The 25,018-nt window shown below is 42.6% G+C and overlaps 1 protein-coding gene across 1 annotated transcript; it reads left to right on the top strand.

The window, feature by feature from the left end:
- Positions 1-8,036: 8,036 nt before the first annotated feature.
- apcdd1l (adenomatosis polyposis coli down-regulated 1-like) lies at positions 8,037-21,211 on the top strand (the record flags this gene model as incomplete). The annotated part of the gene is made up of 4 exons (XM_083971136.1): positions 8,037-8,115; positions 16,754-16,937; positions 18,094-18,613; positions 20,434-21,211. 4 exons carry the CDS (start codon positions 8,037-8,039, stop codon positions 21,202-21,204), a joined length of 1,554 nt encoding a protein of 517 aa, XP_083827262.1. The 3' UTR covers positions 21,205-21,211.
- Positions 21,212-25,018: the final 3,807 nt, after the last annotated feature.

The raw sequence follows: 25,018 nt of genomic DNA, 5'->3' as shown, positions 1-25,018 counted from the left end.
ATACGATCACAGTATAAACTAAAGGATAGATGTTAATAACTGTGCAGGTGAAAAAAATAATTGACCAGTACAGAGTGTGTTCCCAAGTTGCAGTAATGATGGCAGACGTGATGGCATTCCTCCTTTTGCTTGCCCTGTAACATGTTTAGACATCTGCTGCAGTGTGAGAGCACCACATCAGACTCAAACAAAGTGCCTATCTTGCCATCGATGCATTAAGGAAACATCAAAACATCACTGTATCTCAGACCTCACCTGGTTACAGCACCCTGCGCTGTCAACAAAGCCCAAGTCCTTGAACGTGATCTGTACTGTTAAGCTGTGGGTGACAGCTGGAGCAAACGTTGGCACCAGCGCATTCCGGTTTAGTTTCTTTTGTGGTTAAGGGCAAAGAATATTGTGAAAGAGATGTTGTTGTCTTTCTTTTTGTGCATGTGTGTGTGTTAACATATCCAAGAGGCAGAGATGTGAATGTGTGATGATTAAAGAGCAGTGTCCTATCTGCAGCAGGCTTAGCTTGTGTGTGGTGGTGCGTGTCGGGACGGTGGGAGTATATCTTGTTTGATAACGGGCACAAAAAGACACCACAGTACACCACACTACACCCTACAGTCCAGTGGTGTAATGTAAAAAAGTACAAATACTTTGTTGTGTTGTACTGTGTTGTTTTCACTGCGCTTCAGCAGAATTTTCATGTACAGTAGGCTACATAACCTTGTTATTCTGATTTATTGCAACTTTCACTGTTACTCTACCACATTTCATTACTAAAATGTGTACTCGTTACAATCAGGAGAAATTCGTTAGACCGCAAGAAAGCAGGTTTGGCAAATCAGCCAAATAAAGTCAGATAAAGAATAATATGAGAAAATTACTTCTGATATAAGCTAGAGACTTTCACGTGAGGCTATTCTAAAAGTTGACTTTAACCTAAAGTAATTTAAAGCAGAAGTAAGCAGTCCGGTCGTTTTGGCTAACTTCTTGTCAGCCGATGGAGTTAGCAGTCCCCACCCTCGTCCCTAAGTCACCACATTCACGCGCATCCCTTTGCTGCACACACAGAGAGGACCGCCCCTTTATGCCGTTCTCTCTCCTCATTGGATAAAGGTTGTAGGATACAAGGAAAGTTTTCTCCTCGGCTTACAGCAGAGCAGAGTGACTGACAGACCCGTGTTAAGTGATTGCCGTCGGAAGATATAACTATATAAGACTTATATTAACACAAATATTCTGCTTACTTCTGCTTTAATGGTGAGAGATACTTGTACTTTTACCAAAGTCTTGCTTTCAAGTAGTTCATACAAGACTACAGTCTTGGTTTACAGTGTTAGCCCCACCATAGCCTCCTCATTGCCCTCATTTTGCAGGCTCATGGGGCAGAAGGTGCTGACCAGGGAGTAAACAGTATGTATATCTTGTTATGGGTTAGAGTCTAGAATTCAAATTCTCTTTTCATTTTGTGCTAGTAATACACCTGAATAAATATTAATCATTATTACCTGTGATCATCCTGTACCAGAAGACCAGACTTTGAGTCTTACAAAGGTTGGTAGTTTGATTCTTCTTCTTCTTCCTGTTATTCATATTCCTTTAGTCGATAAGGGTCCACAGATCACAAAAATCCAAAGATGTTTTATAAACAAAAGTATTCTGACTTGTGAATATCGTTGTGAGAGTCCACAGTAGACTGTCTAAAAAGATTGTTTATCCAGCCAGATTTCCCGCACTTTTCTTTCGCGTTCTCTTTCCGGTACATCTGCGCATGCGTCAGCAGGTGTGTTTTTCTTTACCAGTGGTTCCAACATGGCGGCTTGGCTTCCCAGCAGGAAAAACGGTGCAGGAAAAGACGGCGAACGTCGCCGAACGTAAGACTTCAATAAAGTTTGAATTGAAAGTTGAAATTTGAGGAAAAAGGCCGTAGACCACGTAGTTCTCTCCGTCAGGGAGATGGAAAAAAACGCTTGTTTTTTCCCCCATTGTTGTGCCTGCAGACTGAATTGTGTGCGTGTGTGTGTGTGTGTGTGTGTGTGTGAGAGAGAGAGAGAGAGAGAGAGAGAGAGAGAGAGAGAGAGAGAGAGAGAGAGAGAGAGAGACCGACAAGGTCCTACACTATACAGTATGAAATTATTTTTAAAAGATTCTTAGGCACCAAAAATGCTTCAGAATATTTTGTGTATCATATTTATGTTATTTTTCTGGCGGAAAAATGAACTATAACTGCATGTTGAACTAAAGTAGGCATCCTATTTACAGAGGTGTATTGCCTAGGCTATTGAGCCTTTTATTTTCATTGTATAAAGTAGGCTATATCTTATACAGTAATTTTTACAGGTTGTATGTTTGAGCTGTTGAGGTCAATATTGTGTGAATGTGTAGGCTATGCAAATGTATGTGTCTCCCAATAGGCTATGTGTTCCCTATGTTGTTGTTTGATGTTGCCATGCCACTATCAAAGTTTGACTGGACCTCCTGTTTTTCCAGCAGAGACCGGGTCTGACAACAGTTGGTCATAAGATCTGACTCTGTCCACTCTTCATGTCAGCCTCCAAGCCCAATGATATACAGAATTTCAAAGATGTTGATAAACATCAGCACATAGATTGTTATTGCTTCCCTGGTGGTTCCAGGTTTTTCATCAATTAGATCAGCAGAAATCTTTTTTGGATCAAGTCAAAAAGTCAAATTTCACACTGAGCTCTTAAATCCGAAAAAAAGACAAGCAGCTTTTACTGAGATATCCTGTCCAAAATACAACAACGTGGTTTCATAATTCAAATTACTGACCAACAAGTGCCTTACTGTATTCTCTTCTTTGTTTTCTTCTGCTCAGATACTTTGATGCTCATTGACGGTCAGTCCTACGGGGGGCGCCACTGGTACGTAGAGGGACACAGTCCAAACAGCCAGAACACAGAATGAACCAATGAATGAACCCAGTCTAAAGTTCTGTGTGAACATACGGTCCATGTGTATGTGTATGTGATTATTCAAGTATAGTGTGTGTGTGTGTGTGTGTGTGTGTGTCAACGTGTAGGATGTATGCCTAAGCAAACACACACCACACACATAGCCCACCACAGTTGATAGCTGGTGCTTGGTGGAGGGGTATTAGTTACAGGATTGAGAAATTATTTGATTATAAAATACCGTTGACTGTGTGTTCTTAGGCAGCTCGTGCCAGCTCCTGTGTGTGTGTGCCAACGGGCTGGGCCCAGAAGGTTGTGTGGGAGTGTGTGTGTGAGTGTGTTTGGGTGGATGTATGAGTCTGTATATTAGAAACAGGAAAGGGAAGAAAAAAAAAAAAAAGGGAGTGAGATTAAAAAATAGTGTATGCATGCATTTACATAAACATCAGAGTGCAGCACTTGTATAGGTCCGTGTGTGCGCATGTGTGTGGGTGTGTGCATTCCTGAGAGGACCCTGAGTGGATCAAAGCTGCTGACACCCCAGGCAGTGTCCTCCTGAGGGAGCCAGCTGTCAGATCTGGGATCAGAGATCAGCGGTGTCTGTCCTCCCTCCTCTTCACTCTCTGTGGGGTCTGTCACAGCAAGTTAGCACTTAGCCAGAGGCACTGATCAACAATCAGATTAAGCTCTCCTGAAGTAGTCGCTGTGACGACCAAGGCAGAGATGACGGGACTGTCCAAGGAAGGAGGAGGCAAAGTGAAGCTGTGATTTAGAACAAATTGGAGAGACACGACATAAGAAGTCAGACAATCAGACAAGTAAACATACAATTTAGCCCAAAGTGAAGACAGCCAAGGTATCTTTTTAACATTTCTTCCTCTGTAAGTTGACTCGTGTGCACAAAATTCAAGTGTTTCATTAAAATTTTAAATTTAAAGGAAATAAGTGTCACTGAGGACTTGTAACATAATGCACTGCAAAAACTTACCAAGAATATCTGTCTTATTTCTAGTCAAAATTTCATTTCTTGTCAAAACAGATCTCATTATACTTAAAATAAGACTCATCACATTAAAAAGTAGCTTGTTTTTAGACACTTTTTACTTCTTTCAAGCATATTTTCACTTGAAATAAGTAGAAAAATCTGATAGTGGAGCAGGTATTTCTTCCTTATTACAAGCACAAAAAATGTGCTTTCATTGGCAGATTTTTCTACTTATTTCAAGTGAAAATTTGTTTGAAACAAATGAAAATTATCTCAAAAACAAGTCAGTTTTTAGGTGATGAGTCTTATTTTAAGTGGAAAGAGATTCGTTTTGACTAGAAATGAGACATTTTGACAAGACAGAAGACAAATATTATTGGAAAGATTTTGAGTTTTTGCAGTGTGAGTAAATACAATGAGTTGTAGATAGGCTACTGCACGTATCAGTAAAAAGTTCATTCACAGCTCTGGGTTACATTTAGGTTAAGATTGTGATTCTTGGGTCGATACAAAACCACGGCTCAGGATGAGAAGCTTGGACTCTGATGTCAAAGTCTGGCACTTTTATGTTCCAACCATCCACCCAACAGCCTGCCACCCACAGCGACCCTCTCCCTACACTTTCTGTGTGGTACAGAAATATAGTGTTTCCTTAACAATGAAGGCAGGAGTATTGTTCACCACCATAACCGAATGAAATAATTGAAAAATACATTATCAAGACATACATAAACATTATTTTTTGAGGCGGACATGGTGGGTTGTATGTTGTGATATCCTTGGCCCCTACAGTACGTCGGTAACTAACCACTGTTATACAAGTAGTTCCGACCAAGCAATCTGATTGGTCAACAAGACATTTCGATCGTGCTCAAATCAGCATGACAGCACGCCTAACTCCGCCATGTCGTTGTTTTGTCCATCTCCAAGGTAACCATCCATGGACTCTTATTTTTATTATTTTAAAAACGTTATGTTACTCGTGAAAATAAATCACAAACTAAATCAACGTCCTGTAGAGTGCTCCTTTCAGATGCCAAACTCAGATTTTATAACATGAATTAGCTGCAAACTGCCCCGTTTTAGCCGGGAGGCATGGATCTACACTAGTTGTGACCGCGGTGAAAATAAAATATGGCCTGGAGCTGAATATTTCGTTGGAAAAAACAGAAGATACGTCTATGTTTCTCTCTCTCTCTCTCTCTCTTTGCGACTTTTGGACTTTTAATTAACTTTGGAGTAATCGAAATGTTTGACTTTCCCCATCAGCTGTGTCGACGACCGTGATGAAACATCAACATCAGCTCAGAGTTTCTAATCCTTTCTGTTGCAAGGTCGTTACTAAGGGTCGGATTATTTGCTGTAGAGGTAAACTAGGTTCCATTACACATAGGAATCTACTGACGTGACTGATTGTGTTTCAGGTATTAGTCGCACACCCTCTCGGGTAATATTGCTTAAATCTAAACATCCTCCAAAATAAAACTAAAAGTGGGCACACAGGAATTTTCTAAAGACTCTTCATAGCTCATGAAATGACGAAGCCAATGCCATGTCTGCATCCAAGCTGGAGGTCGGGTGGTGAACTGTTTTCATCAGACCTGTGACTATGTGACTTAAATTTTCACTCAACTCGGGAGGTGCTGTGTTAAGATTATACATGGCAACAATTATGGCAAAAGCTACAAAATTAAGACCCAGACGAGAATGATCTTTTAACACTTCCCCATGTGGAGCTGCATGACCTTGAGAACATGGCAATGAAGTCTGTGAGAAACTTTCTGCTTTGAACACACAGGGAACAGACTGACAAAGAAATGTTGATGTTAGCAAAATGATGCATTACAAATCTGCCATATAAAACCCCGTAGTCGTGGTAAAACTATTCAGCCCAGTTGCGTTGGTCAGTGACTGTGTGTGTAATGGTGTCAGGAGTGGAGGCACCTCTCTGACCGTGTGCCAGGGCTCTGGTCAGCCCACCCGCCGTAGATGTGCTGCCAACTCTCACTTGGCAGGCACTTTGAAACCGTTCTTTACCTCTGCAGCGGTCAACAGCGTCAACAGCTCCGTCCGACCACATGTGTACGCGGAGCATATGAATCAGTGTGACTGGAACGCTTGTGTGTTCACGTGTCTTTCTAATGGGGTGTGATATGGGCTTCGTGCGAAAATGTGTGCGTGCAGTTGCTGCGGGGTTGAATTTTCTTGACGCTAAATTTCTTTTCAGCACAAAAGGTCAGTTCACTCAATTGACTTGAAACATACTGCGCTCTCCCACGCACCTGTAGCAGTGTCTTACCATGCAGATAGTTTGGCGCAAAGGTTTTGAGATATCTGTCGATGAGATCTTACTGTAGCACCGCCCTCCCTAGTAAAAATGAAGGGGGGCATTAAAACAATGTTTATAACTTCAATGAGCAACGTCTCTTCCAAGAAACAGGGTTTCCATTATTCTCAATAAGCCAAAGAGCTGACTGTGAAGAGCTTTCATTGGGACTATTTCTCTGGTAGAACGTAAATCCAAAGAAAACTCTTCACAGTGAGGTCTGTGTATTATTCTGGGACGTTTAGACACGTTGCTGTTGACTCTTTTTAGCTTCTTCAGTCCCAATACAAACTCATGCTGCGCATCCAAGCATGTTTCACTCCAAGACAAGTTTATATTGAAACCTATCGAAGATCCCAAAGTTTCCGAGGACCTGGAGAGTCATAGCCTACTGAAATTCTGTGTATATGAAGTGAGTATGAGTATTATGTGTATGAAGTGATGCTCGAGAGAAAAAATATTTCCATTTGACTGCCCATGCTGGCTGTGGTTGTAACACAAACAGAGAGAAATTATTGTATCTTTGGAAAACACCCACTTGAATTGTCAAAGTGAGGACCCCATGGCTTCACTGGAACATCATCACACTCAGTATGGACACGGCGAGGGGTAATTAGAAGGGGAAGGGGGAAGTCCCTCAGTCCAGTTTTACATATCAAAGTCTGTTTACAGGTCATGGGGAGTTTTACTACATATGTGAAGAAGAAAAAAAGTTGTGTAAAGCCTTTTGTGGCTCTGGAGGGAGCTGCATGAAGTCTGTCAGACAAATCCTTTTTTTGCTGATTGGTTCGAATTACCACGGCAACTTTTACAATGTTTGGTCTCATTAATGTTGTAATTATGTGGTGTACTATTTATGCTATGTGCCTCCTTTTTGCTCCTTTTTTTCTTGGTTGGACTTATTTTACTTGGACTGGGCTGCTCTGTGTGCCCAGATTCTCTTGGTTATTATTTGGCATTTTAATTCCATTCACATCCATTGTGTTGGGGCGGAGGGAGAAATCTCAGAGAGGAATATCTCACAACCAATTTAAAACAAACCTGTCAACATGGAAAGTTGCAACTTGATAGGTACAGCCAGTGAGGAAATGTGTTTTATTTAGTGCCTGCAGTGTTAACTCCTATCCACCACTGCCCTTTTGCACCTTACTCTAAAAGCTCCCCAGAGCCTCCACTTTAGGAAGTTGGAGGCTCAAACCCCCCTCCTCCACACACACGCACGCACACACAAAAACACACACACTCTAAAACTTTCTCCATCTCTGCCCTCCCTCTCTCTCTCTCTCTCTCTCTCTCTCTCTCTCTCTCTCTCTCTCTCTCTCTCTCTCTCTCTCTCTCTCTCTCTCTCTCGTTGCACATGCATCGAGTGGAACAGATCCACAGTGCTGCACGGTAGTGACCCGGTGGTGTGTGATTGAGAGAGAGGTGGGTGAGGGTGGGTGGAGAAAGGGAGAGACAGACAGAGAGAGAAAGAGAGAGAGAGAGCATTTACTCTCCTTCTCGCCAACTGAGGGGAAGCACCAGTGTGGAGAAGTTGCATGCAGCAAGGAGCTCCAACTGAGGACTTTCTTATCAGACCATGGAAGCCAAGAGGTGGAGATAGAGAGAAGAAGGAAAAAGAAGGAAGAAAAAGTCCCTGCTGGCTGAACGGGAGACCAGAGTTTCATCTGAGGGATAACCGGACATATATATATATAGCCTATTATATATGTGATCCTGTCATGGTGATATCCTCCGTGAGCGTCTGCTGTTGACAGGAGCCTCTCTGTTTCTTGGATTTCCCAGGGATCAAAGTTTGTTTTCAGAGCGGAGAGTGTGGATGAAGTGTGCAGGAGCAGGAAACATGTCAAACGGACGTTTCTGTCACCTGTTGAGGGGAGCCTGGCTGCTGTGGCAAGGTGAGTTCAGCCGCTGTCTGCAGGATGGCAGCGTGGATTACACCTGTCTAAACAGCTTTTTGAATATAGATATAGTTTGTCTTTTATTCCTCCCTCATTCCAGTGAGCTGGTCTAGATTTTGTTATATAAAGCTTAATTTTTACCCTGATTTGGGATAATTTAAAAAAAGTTTGTGATGCAATATATACTTTAAAAGCTGTTGTAGTGTAAAAAAAAAAAAAAACTTGAAGTGTAAATCTTACCATTAGAATCTGATCCTAAAAGATTGCAGCAGATTTCTCCCTGCGCTCCAAAGCTTTTCCAGTATGAAAACAATGAGATAAATGCTCTCTCATGTGAGAAATCAGCTGAACACTTTGGGGGATTTAGCTTAAAGAACACATGGCAGGACACAGAGTCAAAAAAATGAAGAGATTAAAACAGACAAACTCATAATTAAAAGGAAGTTATTATGCAATTTGTCACAATTCAAACCATTTCCAAAGTTTAACATGTGGACCAGCGCATTGAAAAATAAAAACACAACCTGTGCTGACATTATGAATAGTCACTCTGTTATTTTTCCCCCCTCTGCTCCTCCGAGTGTCTTCAAAGCGTCAGTGGAGGAGTCTTTAAAAAAAAGCAGCTCCGGCTGGTGCCTTTAAACAATGGTTCTCTAGGAGCAGGGAAGCGTGGCCCTGGAACTAATGTTGCCATTATGTTAATGGTTAGAATAACAGGAGACAGCCATTACTGACCCTACCTCAGGCTGCTGTGCAGAGCTGATTGTCCAGCCGCCACGGCCTCGACTGCGGAAGCCCAGCGTTTTGCCCATCAGGGTTGGTTAAGGTGACGGGCAGCAGGAGACAGGCAGGGGGAGGCATCTGCTCGGGGATAATCATCCTCCAGTAACCCAGTGCCAACCTCCTCCCCTCCCTTTATCCCTGCTAGCTGCTTCAGTGGCAGACTGGTATCTGTGAACTCTTTCTCCGCTGAAGTGTAGTAGAGGAGACAGGAGAGGTTGAGTCATTGGCCCCACAACAGACAGTTCAAACAGAGCTGAAAACTGATTTGAAATTAATTTCCGGGGTCACTGATATCAAAGTGGAATTGTTTGGACCACAAGATCTGTATTAAGATGATTTTTGACAGGTGTAACATCATTGCTCCTCAAAAAAGAGAGCTCTATTAAATCCCCCTGACTGTGAGTTGACTCCATAATATTAACTCCACACTGAGTGAGACCTTTGAGAAACTCGCTCCTGAACCCAAACTCTGGTTAAACCGTCGTTTTGAACGGCTGTTTCCCATGTTCAAGATAAAAGTGAGCAATTTGCCGTACGGAAGAAACTTTAAATATTTTGATAAGGTCTGGTGGATCCTCTGACGGAAGAATTTCTCCTTATCTGTCAATAAAGGTCTGAACTGCTCTGAAAAGAACAGGATGGGATTAATTTGTAATCCAACCTTAGGTCCTATTCATTTGAATTAAACTTTGGATGCAATATTCCTGCTTTTGGCCAATAACAGTCCCGTTCAAAAGTCGAAACTATGCGAAACCGATGCCGACTGGATCTCCAAATATGTCTCCAAACTGAGTTTTTGGATTAAGGTGAAATTGATATAATCTCAGCTCCAAAGCATCAATGGACCATCAACTTCTCTCGTGTGCTATCTGAATATCTCCACCGAGGAGAGGTGTACCACAATGCATGTCAGGTGCTAGATGAAGGGCCAGTGTTTAAATTTAATTTCAACAGTGGAAATTGTTTTGTTTGAACGCTGGATGAACTAGTAACCGAGCACAAAGACGGTTGAAATGCTGGGGTATAGCTGGAAGGATGTGTTGGCTCAGTGCGGCAGCCGTTTTCTTCATGGTGAGGGTGTGAAATGCAGCGGGACGATCGGAGCGCTGGAGCTTAGTGAAGTGGATCCAGAGTTCGCTTAACCACAGTGGAGCTGGCAGCGGCGTCCACTGGGCAAACCCCTGTAGATCCCTTGTCTAAATAAATGAGGCCGCTGGATTAACCAGCTTACACTGTGATGAAAAGACAACAGTAGTCGCCCATGCATCGCCCCGGGGACGGAGGGATACTCCTCGTCCGGGAGACCGCTATGAGACTCCGGGGTTACAGCCTGAAAAAGGGAAGGGGGACTGAGGGTTAGAAAAACACAACAGACCTCATGTTCTTTGAAAAAACCTCTCAATCAACCTGACCTTCGCTTGACTTTGGCGACAAGGGTGGAGGGAAGGGAGAGAGGAGGCGGGGCACCACGGCAACAAGGCCAAACTGACAAATTTGTTTTTTTACTCTCTTCTTATTAATTACTGCCAGAAAACCTCAAAATGACTGAAACCATTAATCAGTCATCAAAACTATCACTTTTTAAGACTGATTATTTCAGCAGGGCAGCCGTCACTGGCTGTGATTGGTCACCAAAGTCGGCCAAAAGGTGGATATTTCCCACAGTGTGATGTATGGCCTGTTTTTGTCCCACAGAGGTTTTACCATGCTTGTAAACTTTGTCTCAGACAGCCCAAAATGTAAAGGGGCCGTTACTGGAAGCTTATTGGGGGGGGGGGGTGATATTAAATTCTTCTGCTGGGAGACGTTAGCTCAGCGCAGGGCTGGGGCAGTGACGAGGGGGTCGGCTCCTACCAGAAGCTTTACCTACATTCGGCTGTTTAGCTTTCAGCCGATGATGTTGAGCTGCATGTGGTCAGACGCTACATACCTCTAAACAACAGCTTGTTAAATCACATCATCTTGTTTTCTCTACAGAGGATATGTAATTGTTGGGCTCTGTAATGAGATCTGTAACATCTCTTTGTTCCTCTAGCTTTTTTTTTTCAACATACGGTAAACTGGAGGACAGAAGAGGGAAATGAGCTGAATACAAAGGTTATTAAGGTTTATTAATGTTAATAAAACAAAAAGACAAAGAGTAACTTGTATCAGCATTTATTCAGTATATTTTGAAGCTGTTCATGTGGATATTTGAATAACTCTCCAAAAATGCTGATGGTAAGGAACTGTATCCATCAATATGTGGGTGGTGAGACGTTTCCTATGAGAAAACCAGGCCATCAAAGTTTCCTGTATCAGTAGTTCTCAACATTGGGCCTTGGACCTGGCCTCTGGGTCACATGATGAAAGTTTTTTTTTGATCTCCTACAATTTTTTTTTTTTTTTTTTTGCAAATATTTTGGCTTTTAGTATGTATTGAAATTAGATATGACACATTTAGAAGAAAAAACACTCACTTTGTCACTCACTGCACATAATTTATACAAATATGCAACTTGCGACGAGAGGACTAGAGGCACTCCTTCATTGTAAGGGCCCTCAAGCCAATAAATAGTTGGGAATCACTGGTATAACACCTATATCCAAGATCTGGAGGACAGCTCAGCAACTCAGAGAGCCTGAAAAAGCAGCTGTGAACGGTGAATAATGTCCAGCAGTCACCTAAATATGTGAAACCACTGAGCTACTGTATTTAATATCTGCTCGCGCACATGCAGACACACACCCATGTACTTGACTTGTTATTGAAGCACATGAAGATGCCTCAAACTCCCTCCCCCCTCATCCTCCTGACCAACTTCATTCACCTCATCAACCACTCCCAGAGAGAGAGAGAGAAAGAGAGAGGGAGAAAACAAAGACAGAAAAAAAGAGAGGAATCTGAAATCCATCCAGGTGAAATGAGCCGTAAACATCATGGCTTTTTCATCAGGGGAGGGGTAGGTGAGCCAGGAGGGCACGGGCAATTCAGGGACAGTTTGGAGGGTATTGTCCTGCAGCACTGAAGCAAAGAGAGATGAGAGTGACTTTACAGTACACAGGGGGCAGCCACACTGAAGGATGCAGTAAAAAAAAAAAAAAAAAAAAAGTAGGAAACACATGAGGAAGTAGTTAAAATACTGGAACATGAGGGGCTTTGCCATCAATGCAGTGCACCAACAACATTTTCTCTGGGACAAAATAGATTTTCTTTCACCTCCACTGCCTCCACTTTGGCAGGTTTAGTTATTCTCCATTAAAAGCCTCAATAGACGCAGCTATGAAGCAGACAAAGGCGTCATTGGCATTGAGTTGACTTTAACGTCAAGCGCTTGACTCCCTCCGCAAAACCCTGAATTAAAAGTGCCCGGATCTGGTTCTTGTTTTTACAGGATAGCTCCAAATACAGAAGTACATAAAACTGTATTTTGACTTTGGCGCTGTGGATGAGACATGAGAGAGGAGACTGCAGGCTGCCAAACCGTAATCACCAATGCAAACAAACAAACAGAGTGCAGCCTGGAGGTCTTTTTATAAATGGCATCCCTTCTGCAGGCCGTTGTAAATCAATGTGTTCAGTGTGTTTTTTGTGAACGTGCATGCGTGCATTTGTGTCCGTGGAAACAGGATGAATATGGGAACTCAAAGGCAGGTAGATTACTTTGGCTGCTCATCAGTCGGATGAGGCGAAGGCCAGTGGTTGCAGCACAGTTAGTGGTGATGACAGACCGAGCGTCCAGACCACACACAGGTCACAGGCTGCTGCACTGACCCCTTGTGGGAGAATTGTGACATTGCATGAATACAAATGGTGGAGAGGGGAGAGTGGAGAGGGGAGAGGGGAGGGGGGGGGGTGGGGGGGTGCTGTCTCAGCCTATAATTTATGATCAGGATTTCTACAGAAGAGGAGAAAGAAAATGTACCTTTACCCCAAGTGCTCCGTCGGAATGATATTTGTACATGAACCGTTTCAATATCTACAGCACTGGTGCACAAAGTGAGCCTTCACAATCAGTTTTAACCTGTCCTTGTGTGTTGTTATGGCAACTCAAGCACATCTAAGTTTGATTCTGTCCCATTAACTAGAGATGCACCGATCCAGTTTTTTCCGATCCAATCCAATACCTGGGCTGAGCGTATCGGCCGATACCCGATACCGATCCGATACTACTGTTGAATGAATGAAGCGTATACCTTGTCATGTGAGTGAAGGCATCAGGCTTGACAGAAACATTTAGCCTTGTTAAAAAAAAAGGTAACAAATTAACACAGATATAAATGTACTTAATATTATTTATTAACAAATTACAACATGTACATTAGCAGCAAAAAGAAATAAATAACACTAGATTGCTGTAACTGTATTGCTGTGTATGATATTAATAAAAATGAAATGACTTGATCGGAATGCTGGATCAATACAATCTAAACTAAATATATATATACAATTTGATGTTTAAGAACTGTTGAAAACCATTAATTAGCAATCAATGTTCTGACTATTAACTGAATTATAGGAGTCAGAGTTGTTTGTTGATGCACCTTATTTTATATATCAGATGGATGTGTAAAACTCATGGCTGATGTCGGTTTCACCAGAATCACTGTCAGCTTTACTGCTAAATTATGAGCCTTCATATATATTTTTGTAACAGTGTTTTATAGAGTAACCTAACCTTCTACACACATTGTATATGTTGTTTAATGTAATCGTAAAGTTGAATGCAGCTATTTATAACAGGGTTGAGTTTCATGCGTCAGAACAAGACGTCTGTTCTGCAAGATGCACCGAGCACTACACAGTGACAGGGTGGTGCAGGCTGCATCAGGGGACGATTTAGGAGCCGTAGTGGAAAAATAAATCAGTGGGAACTATTTCAGGGTAAAACTAATGATATTTGACTGCCTATGTAGGAAGTGAATCAACTAAAATAGTCCCCCAACTCCTCCAAATTGAGATGGGGGTTGGATATTATCATATGTATTACAACATCGCCTCACTTGCGGTTGGAATAGGCCCTTTTGTAGAGGAATAGTTAAAACCCCACGATGAGCAATTTTGTTTTACTAAGCTCTGCTTTTATGAGAACTCTTTTAGTAAACGCAACCATATGCCCAACTGGAATGAGATCCAAGAGAGGGAGAGAGGCTGAATGACAAGTGACCTCAAGAATCACTCTATAGAAATGCTCTGGCAAAAACAGAAACTCAAATATAGCAACCCAAATGACTCCACATCACATACTGTGACTCAAGCCTCTTTGTTCATTCATTGTAACCACTTAGGCAACATGTTGCATGCAGCTACAAAGGCTGAATAACACAAAACAGACCGACCGAGCGTCTTGCAAAGAGCAGTGGAAATTAATTAATCCTGATTAGTATTTCTGCTCCCAGTTTTCCTGTGGGAGCGCAGCTGGGTCAGAGTGACCGGGTTTCCACGCCAGCTGCAGTGACATGGAGCATAAACAAACACATCACTGCGTGGGGAAAATTGCAAACATGTTTCAGTGCCAGTGACAGGAAAAAGATGTATTAATCATATCAACAAAATGGACTCAGAGGACGGGAGATGTGCCTTGATCTTAAATGTGGTTTTCTGGTCTGTGACTGTATAGTTCAAACAATCCAAACTGTACATGTGTGCGTGTCTGTGTGTATCAGGTGGAAGGATGCTAGGAAATGAGTGAGCCGCACACATGTCTGTGGTTGTGGTCAGCATATTATGGGACGAATTCCAAGAGCGAGGGGAACAAAAAATATCCTCCATCTGACACTAACAAGGTTAATAAACGCTGATCAGTCAGCCACCATTTTGGAGCCTTTTACAAAAAAAACAATAAAAATCCAACGGCAACTCAGCGTCACACTTTTCCATTCAAGAGTTCTCATTTTCCCTGCTCTCCATCTGCTCGGTGAGAAGAGTACAAACCGATCCACGGCTCTCTGCAGGCTCGACAGGTGATGTGCTCCCCATGTGCATCTAAAGTCAAGTGAGAGAGAAGTGGAGTGCGATTACACCCATAAAGCTGTCTGTCCCGGGAAAGTTTAGAAAGTGAGAGAAGGAATGCATGAGCTGAGGGGGTAAGAGGAAGCATTAGGGAATAAAGGAGAAGGAAATAGAGGGAAAGAGCAAGATGGATACAGTACACGGACTTTAGGACTGCAATTAACCTTTAGTTTCATTGTGGTGGATCCACAGATATTTGTAATGAAAGGTTCATTAAACATGTAAAATACATGGTATTTGCCTACAAGAAGTCCAAAGAAAAACAGGCTGAAGTGAAACAGCATATAATCTCATCTGTATACAGAAGCTGAGAAAGGCCATACTCACAAATATTTTCTTATCCTGATATCATCAGGAGAAAACCGTTTCAAAGTTCAAGGTTTAAATCTGTGGATCTTTCAAATTTTACAAAAATATAATTATCTCATTATCTCAGGATAACAATTATCGGGTTTCTCCTTATAATATCTTGTTATCTTTGGATAACAAGCTTTGTTATCCTGAGATAATGGTGTAAAAAAAAAATATGTGCAAGTATGTCCTTTCTGGGCTTCTGTACATGTGAGAAGCTGAGAACAAATACCATTTGTTATTTTGGCCTACCCAAAATACAACTCATCAATTCATGAATTCCTGCAGCTGCAGCTGATTTATTGCAAAAGGTTTGACTCTTATGAGAATTAGATGAGCAGAGATGAGCTAAATATAGATTACATTCAGCTGGCTACATTAGCTTAGCATAAAGACTGTAAACAGCTTCACTCTGAGCACCTTTAAGGCTCATTATTCTAAATGTTTGAATCGATTTGGTTAATCCAAACAAAAAACTAAAGTTTGAGGACAACAATTCACTCCAAAGAAGAAAGTAGACTAAATGAGGGAGTACGAGATGAAAAAAGAGAAAAAGTGTGAAAAACAGGAGATGTAGGCATCTGTGAAAACTCATCCGCCTTTGCTTTTTGACATTTGTTTTGGGAGGATAAAACTGAAGCCATATTTTTCACACACACATACACACACACAAATTGCTCACACAGCCCCCAGTGGGTTTCGTCATGTTGCAACCATGAATGCAATCAGAAAACATTCTCACTTTCTGCTGGTCTAGAACCAGATCGGAGCACTGCTGGCCTCACCATGCTGCCGGCACACAACTCTCTGTGCAACAACAAGTGCATGTAGCGCACACACTGCAGCTGCTTACGACCACAGACGGGCAGACAGACTGACTGCAGATGTGCACACACCAGATCAATAAATGTTCTACTCGAGCAAGAACATCTATCATCATATGTGTCTCTTTTATAAAGCCATATTATCAACAGATGTGTTTGGCTTGGTTATCTGCTGCTGTCAGTGACCCACTGTTTGATTTATCTCAAAAACAGAAATGTATATTTACTGTACAAAGAGTGTACACTTATTCACAATTACCTCCACACACATCACATCACCCCCCGCCTCCGAGCAAAACCCCCAAAACAAAGACTGTGTAGCAGCTGCAGGCTGATTGAAGAGACAAGCCAAAGCTGTCTGCACGGTGGCCAACGTCCTCCTGATTCACAGCCATGTATGGTTCCTATAGCACAACTCAGCGTTTATTACACGGACAATTTACCAAAATTACAGCCCGCAGTCACCCAGAATTGTGTTTAGATGTAACAGGGAGATGATGTGAAGGTTCCCCAATTGCTTTTTTGTACTTGGCCCTTTCATCTTCTGATGGAGGAAGCCGATAATCATCTCTGAGCTGAATATTTTTGGGGGTTTCCCTTTCCCCGTTACCCACGTCTTTCCTTATATCAGCCTGGAAATCTAAATAATTTACTCGCTGTTTTCTGACTTTATCTCCCTCTGTAGCTGTGTTTGTGGCTGGGACGGGCAGTAAACTATGGGAGGTGCCCACAGCCTCCTTCACCTCCTCCTCCAACCTGAGTGAGAGCCTGCAGTGGGAGCCTCACTGCCAGTACCGCCACCTACAGGACAGAGTGAGAATCACAGCAGACATCCCCCCAAGACTGGACGGCACATGGGTGTCAACAAAGTGAGATTTTCTGAGTTGTTACAGCAATTATTTAGTCAGTCAAAACGCACGCACCGATACATCACTTTTATAAATGGACAGTGAAGTACACATCTGATTAGCTAAGTGCAGATGCTTACCATAATACAAAGCACAGTAGGTCATTAAATGGCTTGTACCATGAAAATTATTTGAATCACATGCTATGACCTTCACAAATACCAGATGTCAGCCTAAATCTGGGAATTAGGACAAATCTGTTGGACAGGACTCCCCTCCACCATCATCAAATGTGAGGAAAATATTTTTGGATGAGTAATGTTCATTCCTCCAGTTCCAGAGATTTGGAAGGGCCATGCCAAGGAGCAACAAGACACTTTATTTTAGTTTTTCCTTAAATATGTCACCCATCTGTAAACTTCTTTAATCACCACTGGTTTTACCTCATTAGTTCATATCTGGTGTATTTTCTAACTGTTAAACTTTGAGAAGATCATTATCACTTTGACTAAAAGTCACGTTTAATAGCTTAAGAGTCGAGCTTTAGTCAGACTCAAGCACACGACACTTGTCTTGGAATTTATTAAGACTAGACTTGAGACCTGGAGCCATGTGTTTTGACAATTTTGACATGGTGAAAGCAAATAAATAAAAAAGTGCAGCTTGAGGCTGGTGTTGCAATACCACAACCCTTAATTATCAGACCAAAACACAGAAAGGATTTGGTTTCAGTTATAAACACTATTAAAAGATTTGGATTAAACCTGAGCTGCTGTCATAGGTTGTTTGCATAGGCATGTCAAAACTATGACTTGGTGGCCAAGCAAAGCTCATTCCCTGGCTAATGCATGCTTGGTGATGCTGGCTTGATATGAAGGTGCTTTGATAACTGGCAAGCAGAAGCATTTTGTTGGCACAGGTAATATGGGTTTTCAAAATCTTAGCCAAAGAGTGTTATTTTGCCTTGGAGGGCTGTGGGGCTGCAAGTATAGCGATTATTTTCAATATCAATGATATTTTCTCAATTAATCAATTAACCATTTCTCTATAAAAAGTCAGAAAACAATACAAAATGTCCACAATTATATCACGCAGCACAGACAGACATACGTAAACCGATATCCAACCAAACTCAAAGATGTCTACTCTTAACAATTTCCTTTCCCTCTGTGTTCAGATGCGAGGTTCGGCCTGGTCCAGAGTTCCTCACCCGTTCATACACCTTCCATCCGAGCCGTCACTTCCAGGCCCTGCAGCACTACTACACCGACAGCAGCTGCGAGGACCCGGCCTACTCCCTGATGGTCAGGGGAAAGCTGCGCCTGCGCCAGGCCTCATGGATCACCCGTGGAGGCACTGAAGCTGAGCACCACCTCAGCAGGGTGGGTGTTGTGATCCACAGCCTGGCAGCCAAGCAGAGGCTGGCCTCCAGGCTGCCTCCCGCCTGCGTGGCTCTGACCTTAAGTCGGGTGGTGCCAGGGAAGCTGTACGAGCTGTACAACACCAGGGCAGGGAGGGGGTGTCTGGCAGCACTCGGCTTCTCCATGATGGAAATGGGTCTGATTCGGGTGGAGACGCAGCACCACAGTCACGGAGGGAAGATCCAGGAGCTGTTTTTAGGAGATATCCACACCGACTGGACTCAGAGGACTCAGTACAGACCAACAGGGTACCAGCAACCGCTGCAGAACGCCATGGTGAGACACATGTCATTGGCTTTTTTTTTTGTTTTTGTACTTACTGAAGTCAAGGAGAGTTGCTTGCATCACCTTTTACTATGTCCTTCCACACCTATACATTCAAGTTTAAACGCCCAGCTCTCAGGAAATATCATATTTCCTTGTATAAGATTTTATTCTTTTGAAAATTATCTTTGAAAATTAAATTAGAACTACAATTAAAGGGATAGTTCACTCAAAATTGAAATTTCACTCATTATCTACTCACCCTCATGTCGACTAAGGGCTGGGAGAAGTTTCAGAGTCCTCCGTGTCTTCTCTGAGTTACAGCGGGGCTCCGTGCAGCACTGCATGTCCATATGACAGTAGCGAACGGGACTCACTTTTCTTCGTCCAAAAAGACACACCAAAAACATCCAAATACCTCCATAGTGCTCGTCTGTAATGTCCCTCTTGTATTGAAGCCCCGACATGAGAAATTGTTCGGAAAAAAATTGAATAAGTCTATATTTTAAGCTTGTTTGTAGCGGAAGCTCCCAGTGTTGCTCTGCCGAAACCTCGCGCGATTTGCGGAGCCGTGAACAGGGTGTCAATGCAAATTGCGCAAGATTTGGACGGACACAGGCAAAGCAGTGAACTGAGACACTGGGAGCTTCCGCTACAAACAAGCAATTTACAATATAGACTTATTACATTTTTTTCAGAACAATTTCTCATGTTGGGGAGGGACATTACAGACGAGCACTATGGAGGTATTTGGATGTTTTTTGGTGTGTCTTTTTGGACGAAGAAAAGTGAGCCCCGTTCACTACCGTCATATGGACATGCAGTGCTGCACGGAGCTTTTGAAATTTCAATTTTGAGTGAACTATCCCTTTAATGATTCATTTCTTTATCAATTAATTAGGTGTTTGTGTTCTTGGTTGACCAGTTAATGGTTTAATTAATAAAACCATTTTATTAAAATGTAAAAACAAATAAAAAAAAACAAATAAAAAAAGTTCGAAAAATATCCATTATAGTTTCTCAGTGACAAATCTCATATTCAGTTTTCTGTTCACATCTGAAACACTGAAACATTAAACGATGCTCAAATGAATCATCAGAACTGTTACTGATGAAGTTTCTGTTAAAGGAGAATTCCAGCCATTTTTGAGTTACACAGAGTTACACCATGGCTAGACGGCGCTGAGGATAGCGACAACGCTAATCCATGGGGGCAATTTTTTCAACCACAACAAACACTCAGAAAACAATCAAATATCTCTGGTACATGACTGGAATCCTTAGAGACACCACTGAACTCATATAGTGTACAGTATAAACAGTATAAACTTTGTGTTTTTGCATGTAGTCACTCACCTCAGACAGCCGAACTCTGAAATGTTTCTTTACAAAAATCATCACAACAAGGAAAAAGTGTTTGTTTCTGTGGTGGGGAGAGCAGGCGCTCTGTGATCAGATGTCTTTCCAGGATGTTTCAGAGTTCGGCTGTCTGAGGTGAGGGGCTACATGCAAAAACACAAAGTTTATACTGTTTATACTGTACACTATATGAGTTCAGTGGTGTGTCATAAGGATTCCAGTCATGTACCATAGATATTTGATTGTTTTTTGAGTGTTTGTTGTGGTTGAAAGAATTGCCCAAATAGGTTAGCGTTGTGGCTATCCCTAGCGCCGTCTAGCCATGGTGTAACTCTGGTTTGCCTGCATCAATTTTTGCTCCCCCCAACACTGGGTGACCATCAGGACAACGATTTATGGGTCAAAAATGATCGGAATTCTCCTTTAAGTAATGATGAGAAAACTAAATCTGTCCTCTCCCTCCCTCTCTGCAGCATCATATCCACCCCTGCCCTGTGTGTGCGCTGGTCTACCGCTCCTCAGAGCAGCGCCCCCCTGTGTTGCCCCACATCCCAGCAGCCTCTCTGTCTCTGGCCGGCCGCTGGGTCAGCCAGCGCTGTGAAACCCGTCCCACTGCCCTCTTCCTCACCAGAGACTTCACCTTTGACCCCGACCAGCACGCATGGGAGGGCAACTACAGGCACTACTCAGACCCCGGCTGCTCCCAGCCCACGTTCACCCTGAGGGCCTCGGGCCACTACGCTCAGGGAAACCCCTCCGCCAAGGTCTCGGGAGCCACCGAGTTCGTCTTCAAGGTCACCCAGGTGAGAGTCATGGCCGTGGAGGAGCCCACGGCCAAGCTGCTGAACGGGACCAGGCCTGGAAAGTGTGGTCGGGCTGGAGGCTGGAAGGTCGGGGTGGAGCAGGACTTGACCCCCACAGACGGGTGCACAGTGCTGGGGATCAAGCTGCCACATAAGGAGTACGAGCTCTTCAAGACGGAGCTGGACCACAGGAAACACCCGCTGCTGCTCATCGGAGAGAGGCCGACCGACGGCTCCAGTCCCGACCGACCGCAGAGGAGACCCACTTCCTTTCAAGCTCCCATGGTGCTTTGCAGTGGGGCTGAGACGCAGCCTTCGCATCGCTATGAATCGGGTTTTAACAGCAAGCAAGTCCTGTTAGCAGCGAGTGGGACAGAGAGGCTGGCACAGCTGGTGTTGCTGGTGTTTGGCTCTGCGCTGTGCAGCTTGCTCTGCTATTAGAGACATTGTTCACAAGTCAAACCTGTTACGCAGCTGAAGTCAGTGACAGACATTGTTTGCTGGCAGCTTTCCTTCACTCTTCCTGCATATGATGATGACCACATGTGCGATGGTCAAGAAAAATTATGAGACATTCAGGAGAGATCGGTCATTTCTCAGTATCTGACCTTCCCATGCTGCTTGTATGGGTTCACTAACTTCAGCTTTCTGCCTACAGCTAATCTGTATACAAACCACCAGCATATGTACAACTGCCATCATTTCAGTATGTAAAAATATATTCTATTTCTTTGTGTATAATGATCAAATAGCTGTTCTTCACAGATCAATCCCTTTTACCCATTGCTGGGTAAACGCTGTTTCCTTATAACAAAGCATTGCTGGATGTGTTGACTTATTTCAACAACAACAAAATAAAAGCCATGGACATTTCAGTGGACTCCTCACCACGATGCAGTAAAACTAATGCACTTTGTACAGAACATTTTTAATCAACACTCTAATCAAGAGAAAAGAAGCCAGAACGTATCAAATGTACAGTATGGTCTGCACTCTGACAGCTACCATCTTCATCGGTCTAATGCCACTGTGGTGTGAAATGTTGCTTTATCTCTGCCCTCCTTCAAAGCAAGTGCATTAGTCTGCCTTTTCTATCAGCAGTCAATCAAAACAAATCAAAGGAATATTTATTTTAACCATTTATACTGTGCTTTTTGATTTAAAAAAAGAAGATCTTTGTCTAATATTTTTAGTTAGTTTCGCCATTGATGAAGTGATTCTTTTGTATGTATATTAAAAAAAAGGATTTTCATGACATCCTGTGTTCAATTAGTCTTTGAAACAATTAACGCTAACAGTTGAAGGCATTGTGAGCTGCTATGTGAAGCAACAGGGTCTTCGAGCTAAATGCTATCTTCAGTATGCTAACAGACAATGCTGACATTTATATTTTTAGCAGACATAAACACAGACTCAGACTCAGCAGACTGGGAACAATTGGAAAACCTACAGTTATTCAGGCTTGGGAATGTTCACACATTATTCCAAGATGGTTTAGCCTGTCGGCCATATCATTCACAATCTAAATTTTGTTGTTGTTGTTATGAATTTGGGATTTTGAACCAGGACTTTGTTGCTACACAAACTGTGTGTAACAGAAGTCTTCGGTTGGTTTTATATATATTCTAAACCATTAAAAACCATGTCTCTCGACCATATGGTTGTGCTTAAGGAAAAGTCAGCAGAAGATTTCATGACCAGACAGTAACTTGTTGAGATATCTCAGTCTGGATCAAGCAGCTGACACAAGTAAAATAAAAGTTTACTTGTGATGTGTCCCAAAGCTGCTGTTGAGAACTGGGACTGTAGCATCAGCTGGATTTTGTCTGATTCAAAGCCCAGATAGTGGGCGAGCATACTGCCGTTTGATAAATAACTGTCATATGGCTCACACATTACACGAGACATTCCTGTGCAGGTCCAGCGGCTGAAAACACACAGAAGGTTATCGGACTGGGTCTATGAGAGCACAGTGCCATCAGCCAACAAAATAGATATTTTGCAGTGGCTTCTGATAATAAATTTGCCAAGAGAGGCAGCAGTTAGGAGGCTGCAGAAGAACATACATCCATATAGCTCCTGATTTTCAGTGTTATGACTGAAGCAACTGAAGCGTCATGCTCCACAGGGAGATACCCTCCATTTGAAAAATCCCTACTCCTGCTTCTTCGAGATGACTGAGGAACTGCAGGCATTTCAGTTCAATTCAACATCTCAATCCCAAAGCTCAAGCTCAGGTTGGTGAAAAAGAGCGCACTTTAGCAGACTGGCTTGTGGTTGGCAAATCCTCATAAGCATTTCAAAGGCATACCTTTGCATAAGTCATCATTATGTAACCTATTACAGTGCATTATGTTATTGTGAGGTGTTGGTAGGAACTTGTTAAACCTGAGGTCTGTGGCTCTTATTGTGAAGGACAGGTGAAATCCACAGGTTGTATCACCAATGCTTCCTAACACTGTTAAGAGTTTAGCTACACACAGGTGTTAGCAGTAGCAAATGTATTTTACGATGGGTCTAGCAGCATGAGCTCCAATGGGTGGCACTGCACCAATGTAAATGCAGCTAAATAAAAGAGAAGCAGAATCTCCTCCTCATAAATCGCTTCAGTTTATTACCATTTTCTGTTCTACCCTTCACAATACGAACCACTTACCTCAACTATTCATAAACACTTCTCAGTAATACTGTACAACCCAATAAAACAGGTTACAGTTAGAAGTGAAAAAGGATGGAAATCCACAGTTTCCACTTTTTGAAGATCCTTACAACACCTCTGTGAGCAGGTTGAGTCATTGTTTTTTTTTAGCTTTATCTCTGAAAACACACTGCTGATGTTGAGGCTATATTAGAGTGATGTAACTGAACCAAACAAAGAGAAAACAGGAGATAAAGGACGTTATAAAAAGCCAAGTTCAGTGTGGGGGGATTCTGCAGAGTTGAATAATGTGTGGGTTTGTCACTTTGAGCAACTGCTTTCACTTAGACGTGATCATGTGGTGGATTGTTAATATCAAACTGTTGATACAGATGAAAACAGCTTTTAGGGGCTTTAATATTTACAGCATTCGTCCTCACAGGCCCTTAATCTGTAGTACAGTACATCTTTCAAATGAGGATTTATGACGGGGAATTCAAAATAAATAGAATAAATAAAAATTCCGAGAAATGAAAATAAAAATAAAAATAAATAGGGTTAAATGATGTTAGTTGGCTGTTTAGTGTTGAGCTAGTTGGGACAAAGAAAGAAAGAGGGAGAGGCCGTCCGTTCCAGAGGCTACATACTGTTCCTATTAACTCCTGCGAGAATGGTGATGGCAGCTGCTAGCCCCGTGAGGTCATCCTGCAGGCTTGGATGGAGGATCGAGGTCTGTAACCCCTACACGCCAACACAAGATACAACACTGAGACTGATTGAAAAAAAGACCGAGACTGGAGGGCATGTATCTGTACAATATTGCATCGAAGCTCTCATTTAACCTGCATAAATATTTGTTGAAGCCAGTGAATTGAGCTTTAACCACACAGATCCACCCAGCGTGCTGTGTGCTGGAGATGGCTGGGTGGTGGTGATAACTGAGAGCAGGGCCGGGGGCAGCGCAGTTTTTCATAGTCTGTTTGTGGTTTCTGTTGTGTGCCACAAAGTAGAGGGACTGTCGAGGCAGAGAGGAGCGCAGAGCAGACCCAACCTGTTAGTAATCAGGCTCTGTGGCTTATTGAAAGCATCCATTGAAGAGCTGAAAAAAAAAAAGATAGAACACAGACCCAGTTTTGTCAGGAGAGTAAAAAACAAGCATGATTGCATTCTGGATGCATCTGTGTGTGTTTGCACCAGATTAATTGGAGTCATTATCTAAAATAATGGTAGTAATACAGCAGAGCCCCTGCAGCCAAGTTGATCAGTCTTCATATAATTCTTGGAGCATGTTGAGAAACAAGCTTATTTACCTTCTTGCTGAGAGCGAGATCACAAGATTGATATTGCTGGTTATATGGAGCTGTGGTGAGACGACTTACATAATTTACACTTATTACAGTGAGGTAGTTTCGTCCAGTGGTTTCCAACCTGGGGACTGGCTCTAATCCAAAGTGATGCAACATAAACCTGGGTGGTCATGACGCAAAATGGTTAGGAACCATCGGTGTAATACATAGTACTGCATGTCATTTGTATCATATGGTTTATACATTTATATTAATCTCAAAAACAATTAGTCACAAGATGGAAAATGAATTCTGATCCTTAGTAAAAGCA

Source organism: Trachurus trachurus (assembly GCF_905171665.1).
Source record: "Trachurus trachurus genome assembly, chromosome: 5".
Classification (NCBI taxonomy): domain Eukaryota; kingdom Metazoa; phylum Chordata; class Actinopteri; order Carangiformes; family Carangidae; genus Trachurus; species Trachurus trachurus.
This window is presented reverse-complemented; position numbering and strand designations above follow the sequence as displayed.